This window comes from Pan paniscus, chromosome 19, assembly GCF_029289425.2.
Source record: "Pan paniscus chromosome 19, NHGRI_mPanPan1-v2.0_pri, whole genome shotgun sequence".
Classification (NCBI taxonomy): domain Eukaryota; kingdom Metazoa; phylum Chordata; class Mammalia; order Primates; family Hominidae; genus Pan; species Pan paniscus.
The window spans coordinates 29,836,504-29,850,233 of NC_073268.2; the positions used below are offsets into that span (position 1 = coordinate 29,836,504).

The 13,730-nt window shown below is 52.1% G+C and overlaps 1 protein-coding gene across 2 annotated transcripts in view; it reads right to left on the reverse strand.

Annotated features, from left to right (window-relative positions):
* Positions 1–13,730, reverse strand: part of TMEM132E (transmembrane protein 132E) — a 59,773-nt gene that overhangs the window by 8,885 nt on the left and 37,158 nt on the right. The window contains exons 1-5 of one of the 2 annotated variants that reach the window (XM_034942100.3): positions 6,767–6,843; positions 3,420–4,350; positions 1,761–1,907; positions 1,266–1,458; positions 318–461 (exon numbers count right to left, since the gene is read on the reverse strand). In XM_034942100.3, the coding sequence (XP_034797991.1) occupies positions 318–461; positions 1,266–1,458; positions 1,761–1,907; positions 3,420–4,350; positions 6,767–6,785 (1,434 nt within the window). In that variant the 5' untranslated portion in view covers positions 6,786–6,843. Of the gene's footprint in view, positions 1–317; positions 462–1,265; positions 1,459–1,760; positions 1,908–3,419; positions 4,351–6,766; positions 6,844–13,730 lie in introns of those variants that run through there. The other variant, XM_014342062.5, reaches the window with a different exon arrangement.

The following is a 13,730-nucleotide window of genomic DNA, read 5'->3' on the forward strand; positions in this document are numbered from 1 at the left end:
CATATTCCTACAGGAAGCCCTCCAGGACTGGCCAAAGCAATATCCAGGGGCAGGAAGAGGGAGTATCATGGGAGTCGGTAGACTTGAGAATCAACCCTTTCAGAATGGTGTGGTGAAGCTTGGGATGAAGTAAGGCCAGTGCTGTAGGAGGAAAAGGTGGGGGCAGCTGCTGCAACAGAAGGGGTCCCAGCACAGGGAGGCCTGGGTTCAGTGTTAGAGGATGAGTAAGAGTCAACCACCTGGACTCTGGTTTGAGGTTCTACTCTCCTGAAGGCCTAGGGCTTCTTCCCCAGGGGCCCCACCTCCAGGATGCCCACCTTGATGATGTCTTCATTGTCAGACTCGCATTCCACTAGGGCGGAGACGTCCAGGACGAGGCCATTCACCTCGATGGCAATGACCTTGACAGGAATGGCCACTGTCCGGCCAGTCAGAATGGCCGTGTTGATGATCTCTGTGTCCTGCAGGGAGGAGAAGGGGGGGGCTCTACTTGTGGTCCCCTTCTGTCCTGGGACACACTAGCCAAGGCCCCGGCTCCTGGACGCCCCCGCCCCCAATCCTCAGATGCACATCCTTCCAGTGGGGACACTTGCACCCGTGTGCAGGGATAGGCAACCACCCCTCCTGGCACTCCTTGACAGATGGTCTGCTCACTCGGGCTTTTGCAGGAACCTCAGGGTCCACCTCACTGTGCTGCCGGGAAACAACCCTTCCCCAGGCCCCTGCCATCTCCTCTTAAACAGCTTCCAGGCTCCTCAGGACTCACACAGTAACGTCCAACACACGCCTGGCTATTCGAGCTGCCCTGGGCTGGCCCCAGACAATCATTCCAGCCCTACCACTCCATGACAGTCTTTCTAAATCTATAGTTCTTTTGAACAAACTACTCATATTCTCACTACTGTACCTTTGCCCAAGTAATGCCCTGCCTGGGACACACCCTGCATCTCTGGGAGGCTCCCTCCCAGGTGACCTCCAAGACTCAACTGCATTGCTACCTCCTTCTGCAAACTTCCTATCAGTGGTCCCTCCATGGTGACATCTCCCACCTCTGCCCCCCTGAGCATCTGCTGTCCTCATGGCCCGACAAATATAACACACATGCATGCACCTTCTCACACAGGCATACCTGGGCATGGCAGGAAGTCTCACATATACACACATGTCAATTTGTACATATACTCAGTGGTTCACATTCTTGTCACACAAATGTGCACACATGCATAGACCCAGGCATCTTCTGGGCTGGTCACCTGCCTGCTCACCATGGCCAGGGGCAGGATGGCTTGCACATCCCGCTGAATGACCGTCAGCTCAGTGACTGCCCGCTCCAGGTCAGGCAGGGCGCCGTGGCCACGGTAGTCAATGTGCCACATGATCCTCCGCTTGACCGACTGGCTGGTGAAGTTCTCCATTTCAAAGTCCAGCTGCAAGATCTCCAAGGGGCCCTGGCCCTCCCTGCCAGGGTAGGGGAGGGAAGGAGAGCAGAGGATGAAGGGTTGGGAGCAGTCCAGGAGCTCAGAAACTCTCAGTGGGGACCCCACCCCTCCCCGGCAGCTGCCTGATGGGGCCCTCTGGGCCTTCTCCAGCCCATCTGAGGTGCTCCAGCCCCAGGATCCCACTGAGGGGCCTGGACCTCAGAGACCCCAATGACCGAGCCCCAGCCCTCCCCAAGCCTAGCCTCCTCCTTCAAAGATTCCCCACCCCTCTCAGATGGCTGCTTTGCGAAGAGGTGGGTAGATGCACCACCTCGGGCTCACCCGGGGGGCAGGGGTGTGCTCTGAGCCCAGGCCACATCCACGGTGGCTGTTGAGTGCTTTGCCCCAGTCAGCAGCTCCGAGGTCACATGCCACTGGCCACTCCGTGACTTGGTACCTAAAAGGGTCACACCCTTCTTGGCCTTCACCCTGGGACAAAGTGGGAGGAACAAGAGGGAGAGGGTCAGGCTACAGCCCAAAGCTGCCTGCCTGGCCACCATCACTAGACTGTACTGGGGGGAAGGGGAACAGATAAGCTAAGTTACCCCGAGTCCTGGATGTTTCAGATGAATGTTTCAGATGAACTTGGGGAATCTGGTATCACACAGCTGAAAACTCTGACCCTCGGTGAAAGCTGCAATCCCTTCTACCATATCCCTGCCAAGTCTTTGCCTAATCTCTACTGGCATACCTTAGTGACAGGGGACTCACTACTTCTGCACACATCCCATTCCTTTTTCAGAAAGACCAAGAAAACTAGAAAGATCTTCCCTGGATGTAGCTGAGCCACAGGCTCTGCTGGGCAACAGAGAACAATTCCCCTCCGTCCTAACTGTAGTAGTTCTTCAAAAAGCTGCCGAGGTGAGTAGGTGTTCTCTGAATCTTCTTTCCTTCAGTGCCTCCAATTGTTTTTTGCCATAGTTCTGAATCACCTCACAGCCAGTCACACTCCTCTGGACACTAAATGTGAAGTATCCCATACTAAATACGACACTTCAGCTGCACTCCAATGAACATTGGCTAAAGCAAGGTGATTGCCACCTCTCTAATTCTGCAAGCTCTACTCCTATTAATGCAGCCCAAGATCTCTGATGGCTGATTTAACTTATGTTCACATTCAGGTATCAATCACTGAATGAGGCATGACCCTTTCCGGCAGCATTTAAACTTGAAGGTAGGACACTGAGGAGACAGGGAAATACTTAAAGAAGCTGCAGGCTTATAGTGATGTTTCAGGTCCAACGCATAGTGCCTGGGGCTGAGGAAGCATTTTGGTGGGTGTCCTCAGAGTCACACAACATAACTCAAACCACAGATTCCTAGTGTGAAATATTATCATTTTTGGGGTGGATGTGATACAATTTAAGGCATTTTTGAGTTTGCAAACTGTGTCCTTTTCAAGGTGTAGAAGGATAGAAAGAGCTGGGAATTCTGAAAATTTTTCTCCCAACTCTAGGACTGGGGCAAATGTCCCAAAACACACACACACACACACACACACACACACACACACACACACACACACACACACGATTCTTTTGGCTCCCAGCCAAGAGGCTGCTCTCTGGACCCCATTTCTCTTCCTTGGCCTCAGTCTCCTTGTCTGTAAAATGTCTAAGGGCCCTTCTAGTCCCAGCTCTATTATTCTGGAAATCTATGCTTGTGAAACTGATATTTCCTCTTTACCATGATGCCATTTCTATGAGATCCAGAAATAGGGGCAGGAATGTTTGTTGCCATTAGACAGATAAGAGCCTTGAGGCTCCAATAAGCGAGGTATCTTCCTGAGGTTGCTCAAGTGCTAAGTGACAGATCCGGGATTAGGATGCTGGACAGGGATACAGCTGGGAGGTCCCCCCGCCCCCCAACCCACCCACAAGGAGTCAGGTATGTATTTGATCTTGGAAGGGAAACCAGATCCCCACCCATCTTCCCTACTACCTGAGTGTGAAGTGCTCCACGCTGGGGCTGGAGGGCGAGGAGGAGTTGGGGGCCAGATAGAGGAGGATGCTGAGCACTTCCCCGGGCTTGAGGGGCCGGTCTGGCAGGCGGATCATCAGGTTGCTGTCCAGCCTGTGCTCCTGCAGGGTCCTCCTGGGGGGCGGGCGGAACAGGCTGATGCTCCCGATGCGCAGCAGGGGGTGCTGGGTAGGGCTCTCCGCTCGGGCCCCCACCCCGGGCCCGGCCCCCCGGCGGGAGCCCCCGCAGCCCCCCGACGCATCAGGGGCGTGGAGCGTGTAGTAGAGCTCGGCCTGCTGGCTCTCCCCCGTCGCCTCGGGCTCCAGCCCGTCCGGGGACTTGCGGCGGGCCGTGGGTGGCGCAGCGGGGGCTGGGGGCCCGAACCAGGCCAGGGGCAGCTCGGCCCGCACCAGACAAGTGGCCAGGCCCCCGCTGAGGCGGCAGGAGCTCTTGACTTCCCGGGCATCCCGGAAGGCATGCAGGCGGACACAGGGCAGCCGCTCGGTGACGCCGAAGTCGTCCCAGTCCCGGCCGGCTACGTAGAACAGCACCTGGGCCACGGGCTGCGAGGCGGGCACGTGCGAGCGGACGATGAAGGCCCGCACCTTCCAGTTCACCGTCAGGCGCTCGGGGATGTCCAGGGTGCTGGACGGCTGCAGGAGCTCCCGCGCCACCACCTGGCTGGTGCTGAAGGGCCCCAGAGAGACGTTGAGGACCGGCAGCTCCTTGGTCTGGAACACCACGAAGGGCTCGGAGCGCTGCAGAGAGCTGTTGGCGACCGCGGGTGACGGGGGCCGCGCCTCCCGCAGGAAGAAGGCCAGCCGCGTGTGCGACAGGCGGTAGCTGACTGGCAGCACCGGGCTGGCCTGCGGCCCCGGCGGGCTGGGGCTGGCCGGGTGGGAGCGGCCAGAGGCTGGGGACAGACAGAGGAAAGAGGCCCAGGGTGGTCAGGAGAGGCCACGCTGGGACCCCAGGGTGCCCCCAGGCTCGTCTCTCCCACCCCACAGAGGGCTGCCAACTCCTCTAGCTGGGCAGGTTCAGCCTGGCTGTCCATCCTCCGGTGGGCCCCGACCCTGGCTCAGGCCTGGCTCCCAGAGCTCCAAGCCTGGCACCCCCTTTGCTGGTATGTGAATTACCCTCTCACCCACCGCTTCATTTATTTACCTGCGACATAGGGGTAAAGATAATACCGTCGCAAAACCTTGTGAACCTTCAGGAGGTTCTATCCCCAGCATCCTCACTTGTAAAACAAGTATAAAAATTGTTTCTGCCTCAAAGTGCCATTGTGAGGACTTTCAAAGTCGTGCGCATAGAGGGCTGAGTGGACTCTGGTGCTGAAGAGTCCCTGTGATCCCTGTGTATCCTGCACTGCGCTCCGTGTGGGACAGGCCTTAGTGTATTTCATCCTCAGATCAATCCTTTGAGGTACCTCTTATTATGATCTCCATCCACGCGACCAGTTTTCTATCAGTAACTTCCTTTTTGAGTGCCAATCCTAACATCTTACAGATAAATGAACTAAGGTGCAGGACACTTAAATAATTTAACCAAGTTACATGGGCAAAGGGGCCAGTAGTGGGACTTGAACCTGGGGTCCCCTGACTCTCGAACCCAAGCTCCTTAGTATTGTACCTGCTCTCTCAGCTGGTGTAGGGTCCCCAGGGATCCAGCTCTCTCCCTTCTCCCTTTGGCCACAGACTATATAACCAGGAAATTTTATCCTCAGTCTCCCACACCTAAACATGGGCCTCCTCCCTCCTCTTAACTGCCTCTCCCTACCCACCAAGGAAGCTGCCAACTTCTGGCAATTCCACCTCAGGCTGCCCCTTGTCCTCCCTCCCTGCCCCCATTCTGGCCTTACTGCTGTCGCTATGATGACATACCACTGGCCAATAGGGTCTCCCCTCCTCTCTGGCATTCTCCTCCCCCACACAGTAGCCAGAGTGTTTTTTTCTCCTGGACACAAATCAGACATTGTTGCCCCTCTCACTCCCAGCCCAAAACTCGTTGGACACTGTCAAGGAACAGGAAGGACCCAAACGGAGGTTTGAGGTTTGAAATCTTATTTTGGATCTCCCCAAGAACCTCCCGAGTCACATTCCTCAACTGTAAAAACAGGACAATGATAACAGTAATGCTGGTCTCGCAGGAGGCTGTGTTGTCATTTGTTTCGTTTCTCAGAATCAAGTAAGAAAGCACTCTATAAATTGTGCGACACAATGCAAATGTGTGTATATCAAAGAAGCGCTCCTATCTGCTTACAAAATAAAATCCAAACTCACTTTGTACCTGAGTGTGACATTCAGGGCCCCCTACACAAGGCGTCAGCATCCTTTTTCTCCTAGGACTCCTCCCAATCCCCTGCTGGTGGCGTAACTGGACAACTCACTCACCTTCACACTCACAGCTGCTGCCTTATCTCCCCTCCTTTGTTCATGCTGCACCCTCTGCATTAGATTATCTCCTTTCCTATCTGTGCACATCCAAATCTGAATCTTCCTCCAGGGTCCAGCTTCAATGCCACCTCCTTCATGAAGCCCTCCAAGATGTGCCCTCAACTCCTGGGGGTTTCCTCAGAGCTTTGTCCTTCTCTGAAGGGACCTCCCATCCTGCCTGTGTGGGAGTTAGTTACCTACCTGGTCTTGCACCAAGAAAGCCTTCAACAAATCATGGCTGATCTACACTGAGTGATCTGCAGAGACCTATGTCCCAAAGAGGAGACTCCTAGTCAGTACTAGATATTACTTGCAGTTTATGCATATTTATCATTTTACCACTGTCAGTTAAACCTTGGCAGTTTCACAAACATTCACATCCAGTTCCTCGCAAAAGCGGTGAACTAAAAATTCCTTGCTCTTGAGGCTCTGGTCTCAATATCCTTCAAAAAAATAAAATCTGCAGTAATCTTCCTTGTTCAAAAAATAAGGCAACAGGCTCGGGGCATGACAAAGGCCCTCGGGGTCAGTTGTTTTAAGAGGCGTGGCACATGCTCTCACCACTTCTCCTGTGGCATGCTCGGAAGGACGTGAGCAGCCCTTAGGACCAACTGGGGAAATCACCGGCAAGAAATGCTGGGAGCTGATGGTGGGGTGGGGGTGTGCAGCAGAGTCCAAGTGAGGACAGGAAGTTGTTTGCAGAGATGGGGAGAGCTTTTCTGGCTGGTGCCTAGGTCTCATAACGTGTCCCTGCAGCCTGGGGAATGCTGGCCCCGAGGCCAACTGTGGAAATGCAGGGTCCACATTTGGACCCTGCTTTGGAAGCAGCAGCAAGCAGGCGAACCAACCGGCTTTGGGACTCAAGTGCAAGCCCTCTCCCTGCCACAGACTCACTGTGCAAGTTGCTTTCCATTTTGAGCCTCCGTTTCCACCTCTAAAGTTGTGGTGGTGACATCAGTCCCTCCCCCTCACAGGGATGTTGAGAGTAGCTGAAAGACCAAGAACAGGACATCTTCTGGGACCTGCAGAGCAGCCCAGGGCAGGGGCACTTCTGCATGTATGGGGAGGTACAGGGCCTTTGAGTGCTGAGGCCAAGGTGGGGCCCCACGCTCCTCCCTCTGGGCTGGGAGAAGGGCAGCTGTGGTCAGTGGGCTCTCAGTGCTCACTATCCAGGCTGTAGAGGGATAGGGTCGGGGGTGGGGGGGGGTACTAGCCCTGCCTTAGTTATCCATCCCCTGGAGACCCCAGAGCTGCTAAGTGGCACTTAGTCCCCTTTGCCCTCTCTTACTGTTCCAACTTCACGGCTGACCATCTGGATTCCTTGGAGGCACGGCAGGGGCAGAGACCACCAGATGGGCACCGGACTCAGAGGGGCATGAAGGAAGGGATTGGACAATTGTGACTGCATGCCCCACCCGAATCCCCTCACTCCCCTGGGGGAGGAGCTGGTCTGGCAAAACCAACATCCTGGATCATCCAAACCATTTGCTGTTCTTGGATTACACTGAGAAAATGTTTCTACCCCAGGGCCTTTGCATTGCCGTTCCTCCTGCCTTGAATTTTCTTCCCTTGATATTCAATGTTTCTCTCCCCCTCTCTTTTCTCTCTCTCTCTCTCATCAATCTTTGTTTAGGGACATACACCTGATCATTTATCTAAAGTAGCGCTGTCTCTCCCCCAGCCCCACCACTGATCTCTCTCTATCCCTTTTCCTGTTTCATTTTCTTCATAGCACTTACCACCACTTACCTCTATATTATATGCATGTGTCTGTTTCTGCCAACTAGAAATTAAGTTCCACAGGGGCACAGACATGGCTTTACTCCCTGCTCTATTTTAGTGCTTACAACATGGCCTGGCACATAGCAGGCAGGCCCTCAATATATTTTTGTTGAAAGAATGAAATTCTCTGAATAAGCAGCCCAGCAGTGACTGGGATGCTGTGAGGGTAATGAGTTCCTTGTCAATGGGGCATCCAAGAGGAGACTGGGTGGCCACTGAGGGGAGGGCTCCTGGCACCAGGCCTAGGGGCTCTGGACCCTGTCAGCAACCTTGCAGATAAGAAAGCTGAGTTTCTGGAAGGGGCAGTAACCTGTATCAAGAAAACAGCTGGCATTCAGAAGAGGGAGCCGGAAGGCTGACATTAGGGCATTGCAATTTTTTATTTATGTCACTGTGGCCCACAGCAGCCTCTCCCATCACCACCATGAACCATTCCATCCTGCTGGGGCCCTTCAGTCTCCTCAGCATTGGAGCAGGGTGGGCCCCTGAGACCTAACACTAATCTCTGCTCTCCCACTCACTTGTTCTGGAGCTTAAAGGAACCTGCTTGATCTCTCTGGACCTCAGTTTCTCCTGGGAGGTGGAGAACGCCCTGGAAGCGTTCTGGTGTGGCTAGAGAGGGAAGAGGTAAGACTGGTGGAATGAGCAGATCAGTTGGTCTGTCAAGTTTTCAGAGACACTAAATATGTGCTTGAGTGTGCACACACGTGTGTGCTAACATGCACTCTGGCCTGCATCTCGGCACAGAGCTCTGACTGCCAGACATCATGGAGCATGGCATGGGAGGAAAAGCTACTGGAAGGTTCCTTGAAGGAAGACAGATGTGGGGTGGGGAGAAGGGAGGCTGATCAACACAGAAACTGAGGTCAGGCCAGGACTGGAGGTGGAAGAGAAGAGAGGTTGTGGGGGAAGGCACTGCTTGGACCCACCTTGGACGCACAACACTAAGGTGTGCCTATGCCCTCCAGACTGACCTGGGAGGACACACACACACACACACACACACACACACACACACAGGCTGGCACCTGCCCGCCCCCCACTTCCACAGCAGGCTGCCCATAACAATTCCGTGGGCCTGGTTCTGAACCCTGGCTCCACTGGGCCCCCAGGCTGCAGTTCTGTTTTGACCCCAGTTTGCCCTGCAGACCAGTTTGCCTGCTGCCTTCCTGCTGATGACCTGGGCTCTGACTTGGTCTTCAGTCATTTGGGTCTGGCCCTGGGACCCTCTCCCTTGCTGCCGTCTCCTGAGAAAAGGGGCTTCTCCATGTCTTCTCTGACTTATGATGGGGTGTTATGGGCTGAACTGTGCCCTGCCCTTGAGATCCTAATCCTCCGTATCTCAGAATATGGCTGTATTTGAAGACAGAATCCTTAAAGAGGCTACTAGGGTTAAAATTAAGCTGTGAGGGTGGGCCCTAATCCAATATGACTGGTGTCCTTATAAGAAGGAAAGATGAGGATGCAGACACACACAGAGAGAAGTTGTGAAGACACAGTGAGAAGGTAGCTGTCTACGATCCAGGAAGACAACCCTCACCAGAAATCAATCCTGCTGACACCTTGACCTCAGACTTCCAGCCCCCAGAACTGTGAGAAAATAAATTTCTGTTAAGCCACCCAGCCTGTGGAACTTTGTCATGGCAGCCCTAGCAAACTGATACATGGGGATTTGGTATTTCTGCCCCTCCGAGCCTCAGTTTCCCCAGTAAAATGTAGAGACAACATACAGGGGGAGGAAGACAGGCTGGGATCATCCAGCTTTTGCACATGGGGATAATGATGATGACTGAGGTGTTCCCAGCTCTCCCCAGCCTCCCCGACCCCTGCCAGACTGTGCTTAGCGAGGGACCCTTTCCATATGAGCTGGACCAGCTCTGTTCTTCTCACAACCCAAAAAGACAAATACATGAATAGTGGCTTCACCAGCTCTGCAGGAGGGTATCTGACCCAACAAGACCCAAGAGCAGACTTGCATGTGGGAGGATGTGGGGGTCCCCCTCATCCTTCCATGCCCAGCTCAGGCATCGCCTCCTCCTTGAAGCCTTCTCTGATACCTCTCACGGCCACCATCCTAGTCATTCAACCCCTCCTCCTCTCTGCCACTGTTCTGCTCTGGCCAGCTCTGACTCTGACAGATCAGGAGGAGCCTGGTCCTGGTATGAGTGAAACGCATGTGATCTGGGAACTCTCTCATTTAGTCACTTCTGTGATTGCTCCCCTGGGGCCATAAGACACTGGCTCCTGTGTCCCTGTGCCTGCACAGAGGTCTCTCAAGCCATCTCCACCATTAGATGGCACATAGTTGTTTTTCATACCTCTGCCTATCCAGCTGAACTGGGATATTGGTGGACACTGGGGCTGGACCAGCTTTGCATAGTACAAGGTCAGCTGGCTGAAGGAGAGGTGATGACTTGGGCCCGGTGGGCCCTGAACACTGCCCTCCCTAACCACCAGGACAGGGCCTCTCTATATAATACTATTGAACAGTTGGTGTCTTGGACAAAGATGCCCAGCTCAAGTCGCACACAGTGGGTGCTTAAACAAATGTCAATTCCATACTTTTCTGAGGTTGGGGGTACCTGCCCAGGCTTGCCTTAGGTGTCTGGGAGCACGGCAGGGGCCCTCTGCCTCTCCCAGACAACCTTCTCCCCAGGTGCAGAGGCCAGCCCCTACCTTATTGGGCACATAAATGAATCTCTGTGGAAGCTAGGGCCGGGCAGGGTAGGGGTGGGGGCTCCCCTGGCCATGTCCCTGCTTCTAATCAAGATCTGATGCCTCCTGCTTCTACCTCTAATTGTCTCCAAATTAAAACTAATCTCTTGCAAATCAGAAAAAAAATTGTCATTAGCTTTGGTGAGTTTGTGGTTCAGAGGCACAGCAGGTGTGCCAGCAGGGCTCAAGGGTGCTGGGCTGTGCTGGGAGGGAGCTTGGCCTGCTCACCTGTGTGTGCACATGCACATGCTTCCACACCAGATGTCAGTGTTTAGGGATCTGTTAGCACTTGCTCCTGGGTTTGCCTGAAAATAGGAATCAACCAGAGCAAACAAAACAACAGCAAACAATGCCTAAGGAAGGGCCCAGGCTTATACAGTCAGAATTTCCAGGGGACAGGCCTGGTATCCACGTTTATGAAGCACCCCAGGCATTGTTATCATGGCAGATGCTTGGAACATAGCACTAAGCAGGAAGGGTTGGTGAAGATGCTGAAGAGGCTGTGACTTGCACAGCATAACGCTGACATTGCTGATAGTTAATGGTGACAAGTACCCAGAGCCTAGAACAGTGCCTGGCCCATGTAGATGCGAAACACCTTTTTAATCAAATCTACGAATGAATGAATGAATGAATGAGAGGGGGCATGAGCCATGATTAGTGCCTATACAGTCAGAATTTCCAGGGGACAGGCCTGGTATCCGTATGTTTATGAAGCATTCCAGGCGTTGTTATTATGGCAGATGCTTGGAACATAGCGCTAAGTAGGAAGAGTTGGTGAAGATGCTGAAGAGGCTGTGACTTGTGCAGCATAACGTTGGCGTTGCTGATAGTTAATGATGACAAGTACCCCGAGCCTAGAACAGTGCCTGGCCCATATAGATGCAAAACACATCTTTTTATCAAATCTATGAATGAATGAATGAATGAATGAGAGGGGGCATGAGCCATGATTAGTGCCAGTGGTGAGAATCCCAGGTGCTATGTGGTCCATGATGAAGAGGCCAGAAATAGGCTCTGCCCAGCGACCCCACCCCAACCCAGACCTGGAGGACCATAGGAGTGGTATAACCTAAGGGAGTAGGACGGACTGGCCCTGGGGAAACACCCCCAACCCAGGAGACCTGCGGTGGAGGAAGCTGAGGCCAAGGGTATAAAGAAGAGGGCTCTGAACTGGGAGGAAGGATGCCTGGGTTCCAGGCCTGCTCTTCCTTGGCTGATTGGCAAATCTGACCTAGCAGGTCATTTCTGCTCTCCAGGGCCGTATTTCCCCCTAGGCAAATGGGGAATTATTAGCCCATGATACCAAATCATTCCTGTGGAGCAGAGCGTTGCAGTGGGAAAAACCTGGGTCTTGAGAAAGATGTTTCATTTTTTAAAAAATCAGCGATACCCAGTGTTAGCAAGGGGCTAAAGAACTGGTGCACTCCTCTGCCCTCCTAGTGGAGGGTGAACTAGGTAAGCTTTCTAGAAAGCAATTACAAAATATGCTTTAAAGGTCTTACAACTGTTCGTGCTCTTTGACCCAAGAAATCCTGCTTTGGGAATCTAATAAACAGAAATCTGCTCAAAGATTTACAAATATTGGCCGGGCATGGTGGCTTACTCCTATAATTCCAGCACTTTGGGAGGCTCAGGAGGGAGGATCGCTTGAGACCAGGAGTTTGAGACCAGCTTGGACAACAAAGCGAGATCCCATCTCTCAAAAAAAAAAAAAAAAAAATCGCCAGGTGTGGACCTGTGGTCCCAACTACTTGGGAGGCTGAGGCAGGAGGATCACTTGAGCCCAGAAGTTCAAGGCTGGAATGAGCTATGATCACATCACTGCATTCCAGCCTGGGCAACAGAGTGAGACCCTGTCTCTAAAACAAACAAACAAAAAACAAAAAAATTTACATAGATGTTCACTGTAATGCTATGTTAATAGTAAAAAATTAGAAACAACCTAAATGTCAAAAGCACAGTTAGATTAAATAAATGCAAATGCATAAAAATGGATATATGCAGCCATTGTAGATCAAGTTTTCAAAAATAATATTTACCTGAATGGGAAAATGTTCACAAAATAGTGCGAATTAACAAAGCAGGGCATTAAACTGGCTATATGGCATAATACCAATTTTATGTACAAAGATGTAAACACTGGGAAGAAATGTATCAAAATGCTAATGGTGGTTATCTCTAGGGGGTGGGGATTATGGATGATTGCTATATTTTACTTTATGTTTTTATGTATTTTCCAGTTGTCTGCAATGAACACACATTGCTTGTAAAATTAGAAAGGGAACAATAAATGCCATTAAAAATAAATGAAAGTGTTTGAAGTTGTTCCAAGAATTTTTTTAAAAGAGGAAATCCTTAAAAAAATAAGAAAAAGCCCATTTGGCTTTGGAGTCACATAAACTCTCACTCAAATTCCAGCTCTGACATAGCTGTGTGTCCTTGGGCAAGTTACTTAACATCTCAGAGCCTCAATTTCCATACCTGTGAAATGAAGAGCTTAGAACCTATTTCACAGAGTTGTGATTAAATAAGCAAATTGCTCGCTTGGTGTAATTTCTGGTACAAAGTTGGTGCTCAGTGTTCATTCGTTCATTCATTCATTCATTCATTCATTCAACATTTATTGGTTATTTAGTTCTGAGAGGATGGAAGTGCTCACCTGTTTTTCTCCTGCACTTGGTGCATTGTCTGGCTCACGCAGGTCTTCTGCCAAGGTTGGTTAAGTTAAATAAGACAAGTACAGAGATGACAGGCACATGGAGCAGTGTCCCAAAGGCCTCCAAAGAGGCACCGAGGCTGGAAGGAGTGCCAGCTGTTGAGGGGCCCTAGAATTTGGCCCAGAAAGCTCTGTCACTGATCTGCTGTGTAACCTTGGGCAGTTTCTTTCCTTTCTCCGGGCCTCAGCTTCTTTCTTTGGGAGAAGAGGATAGTCCCTGCTCTGCATGCCACATGAGTGACCTAGAAGTAGGTAGCGGTTATGTCTGCCGGGAGTTCTGGACTAGGTAGCAGTCAGCTGGCTGAAGGAGAGGTGATGACTTGGGCCCGGTGGGCCCTGAACACTGCCCTCCCTAAGCACCAGGGCAGGGCCTCTATGTATAATACTATTGAACAGTTGGTGTCTTGGACAAAGATGCACAGCTCAAGGAGCAAACAGAGGTTAAAACCCAGCCCCGGCTCTGCTCGCCAAGCCCGGTGCCTAGTGAGGGGCTGCTTTTGTATCTTTCTAAATTGCACAAAGATACCATCTAAGCTGGTCCCCACAGGCATGTCCCCACCCCAGGCTGGAGCTGCAGTAAACCACATTGGGCCAGAGGGGAGAAGAGGGGTCCAGTCCAGAGACAGAGGGATGAGTGCCTCC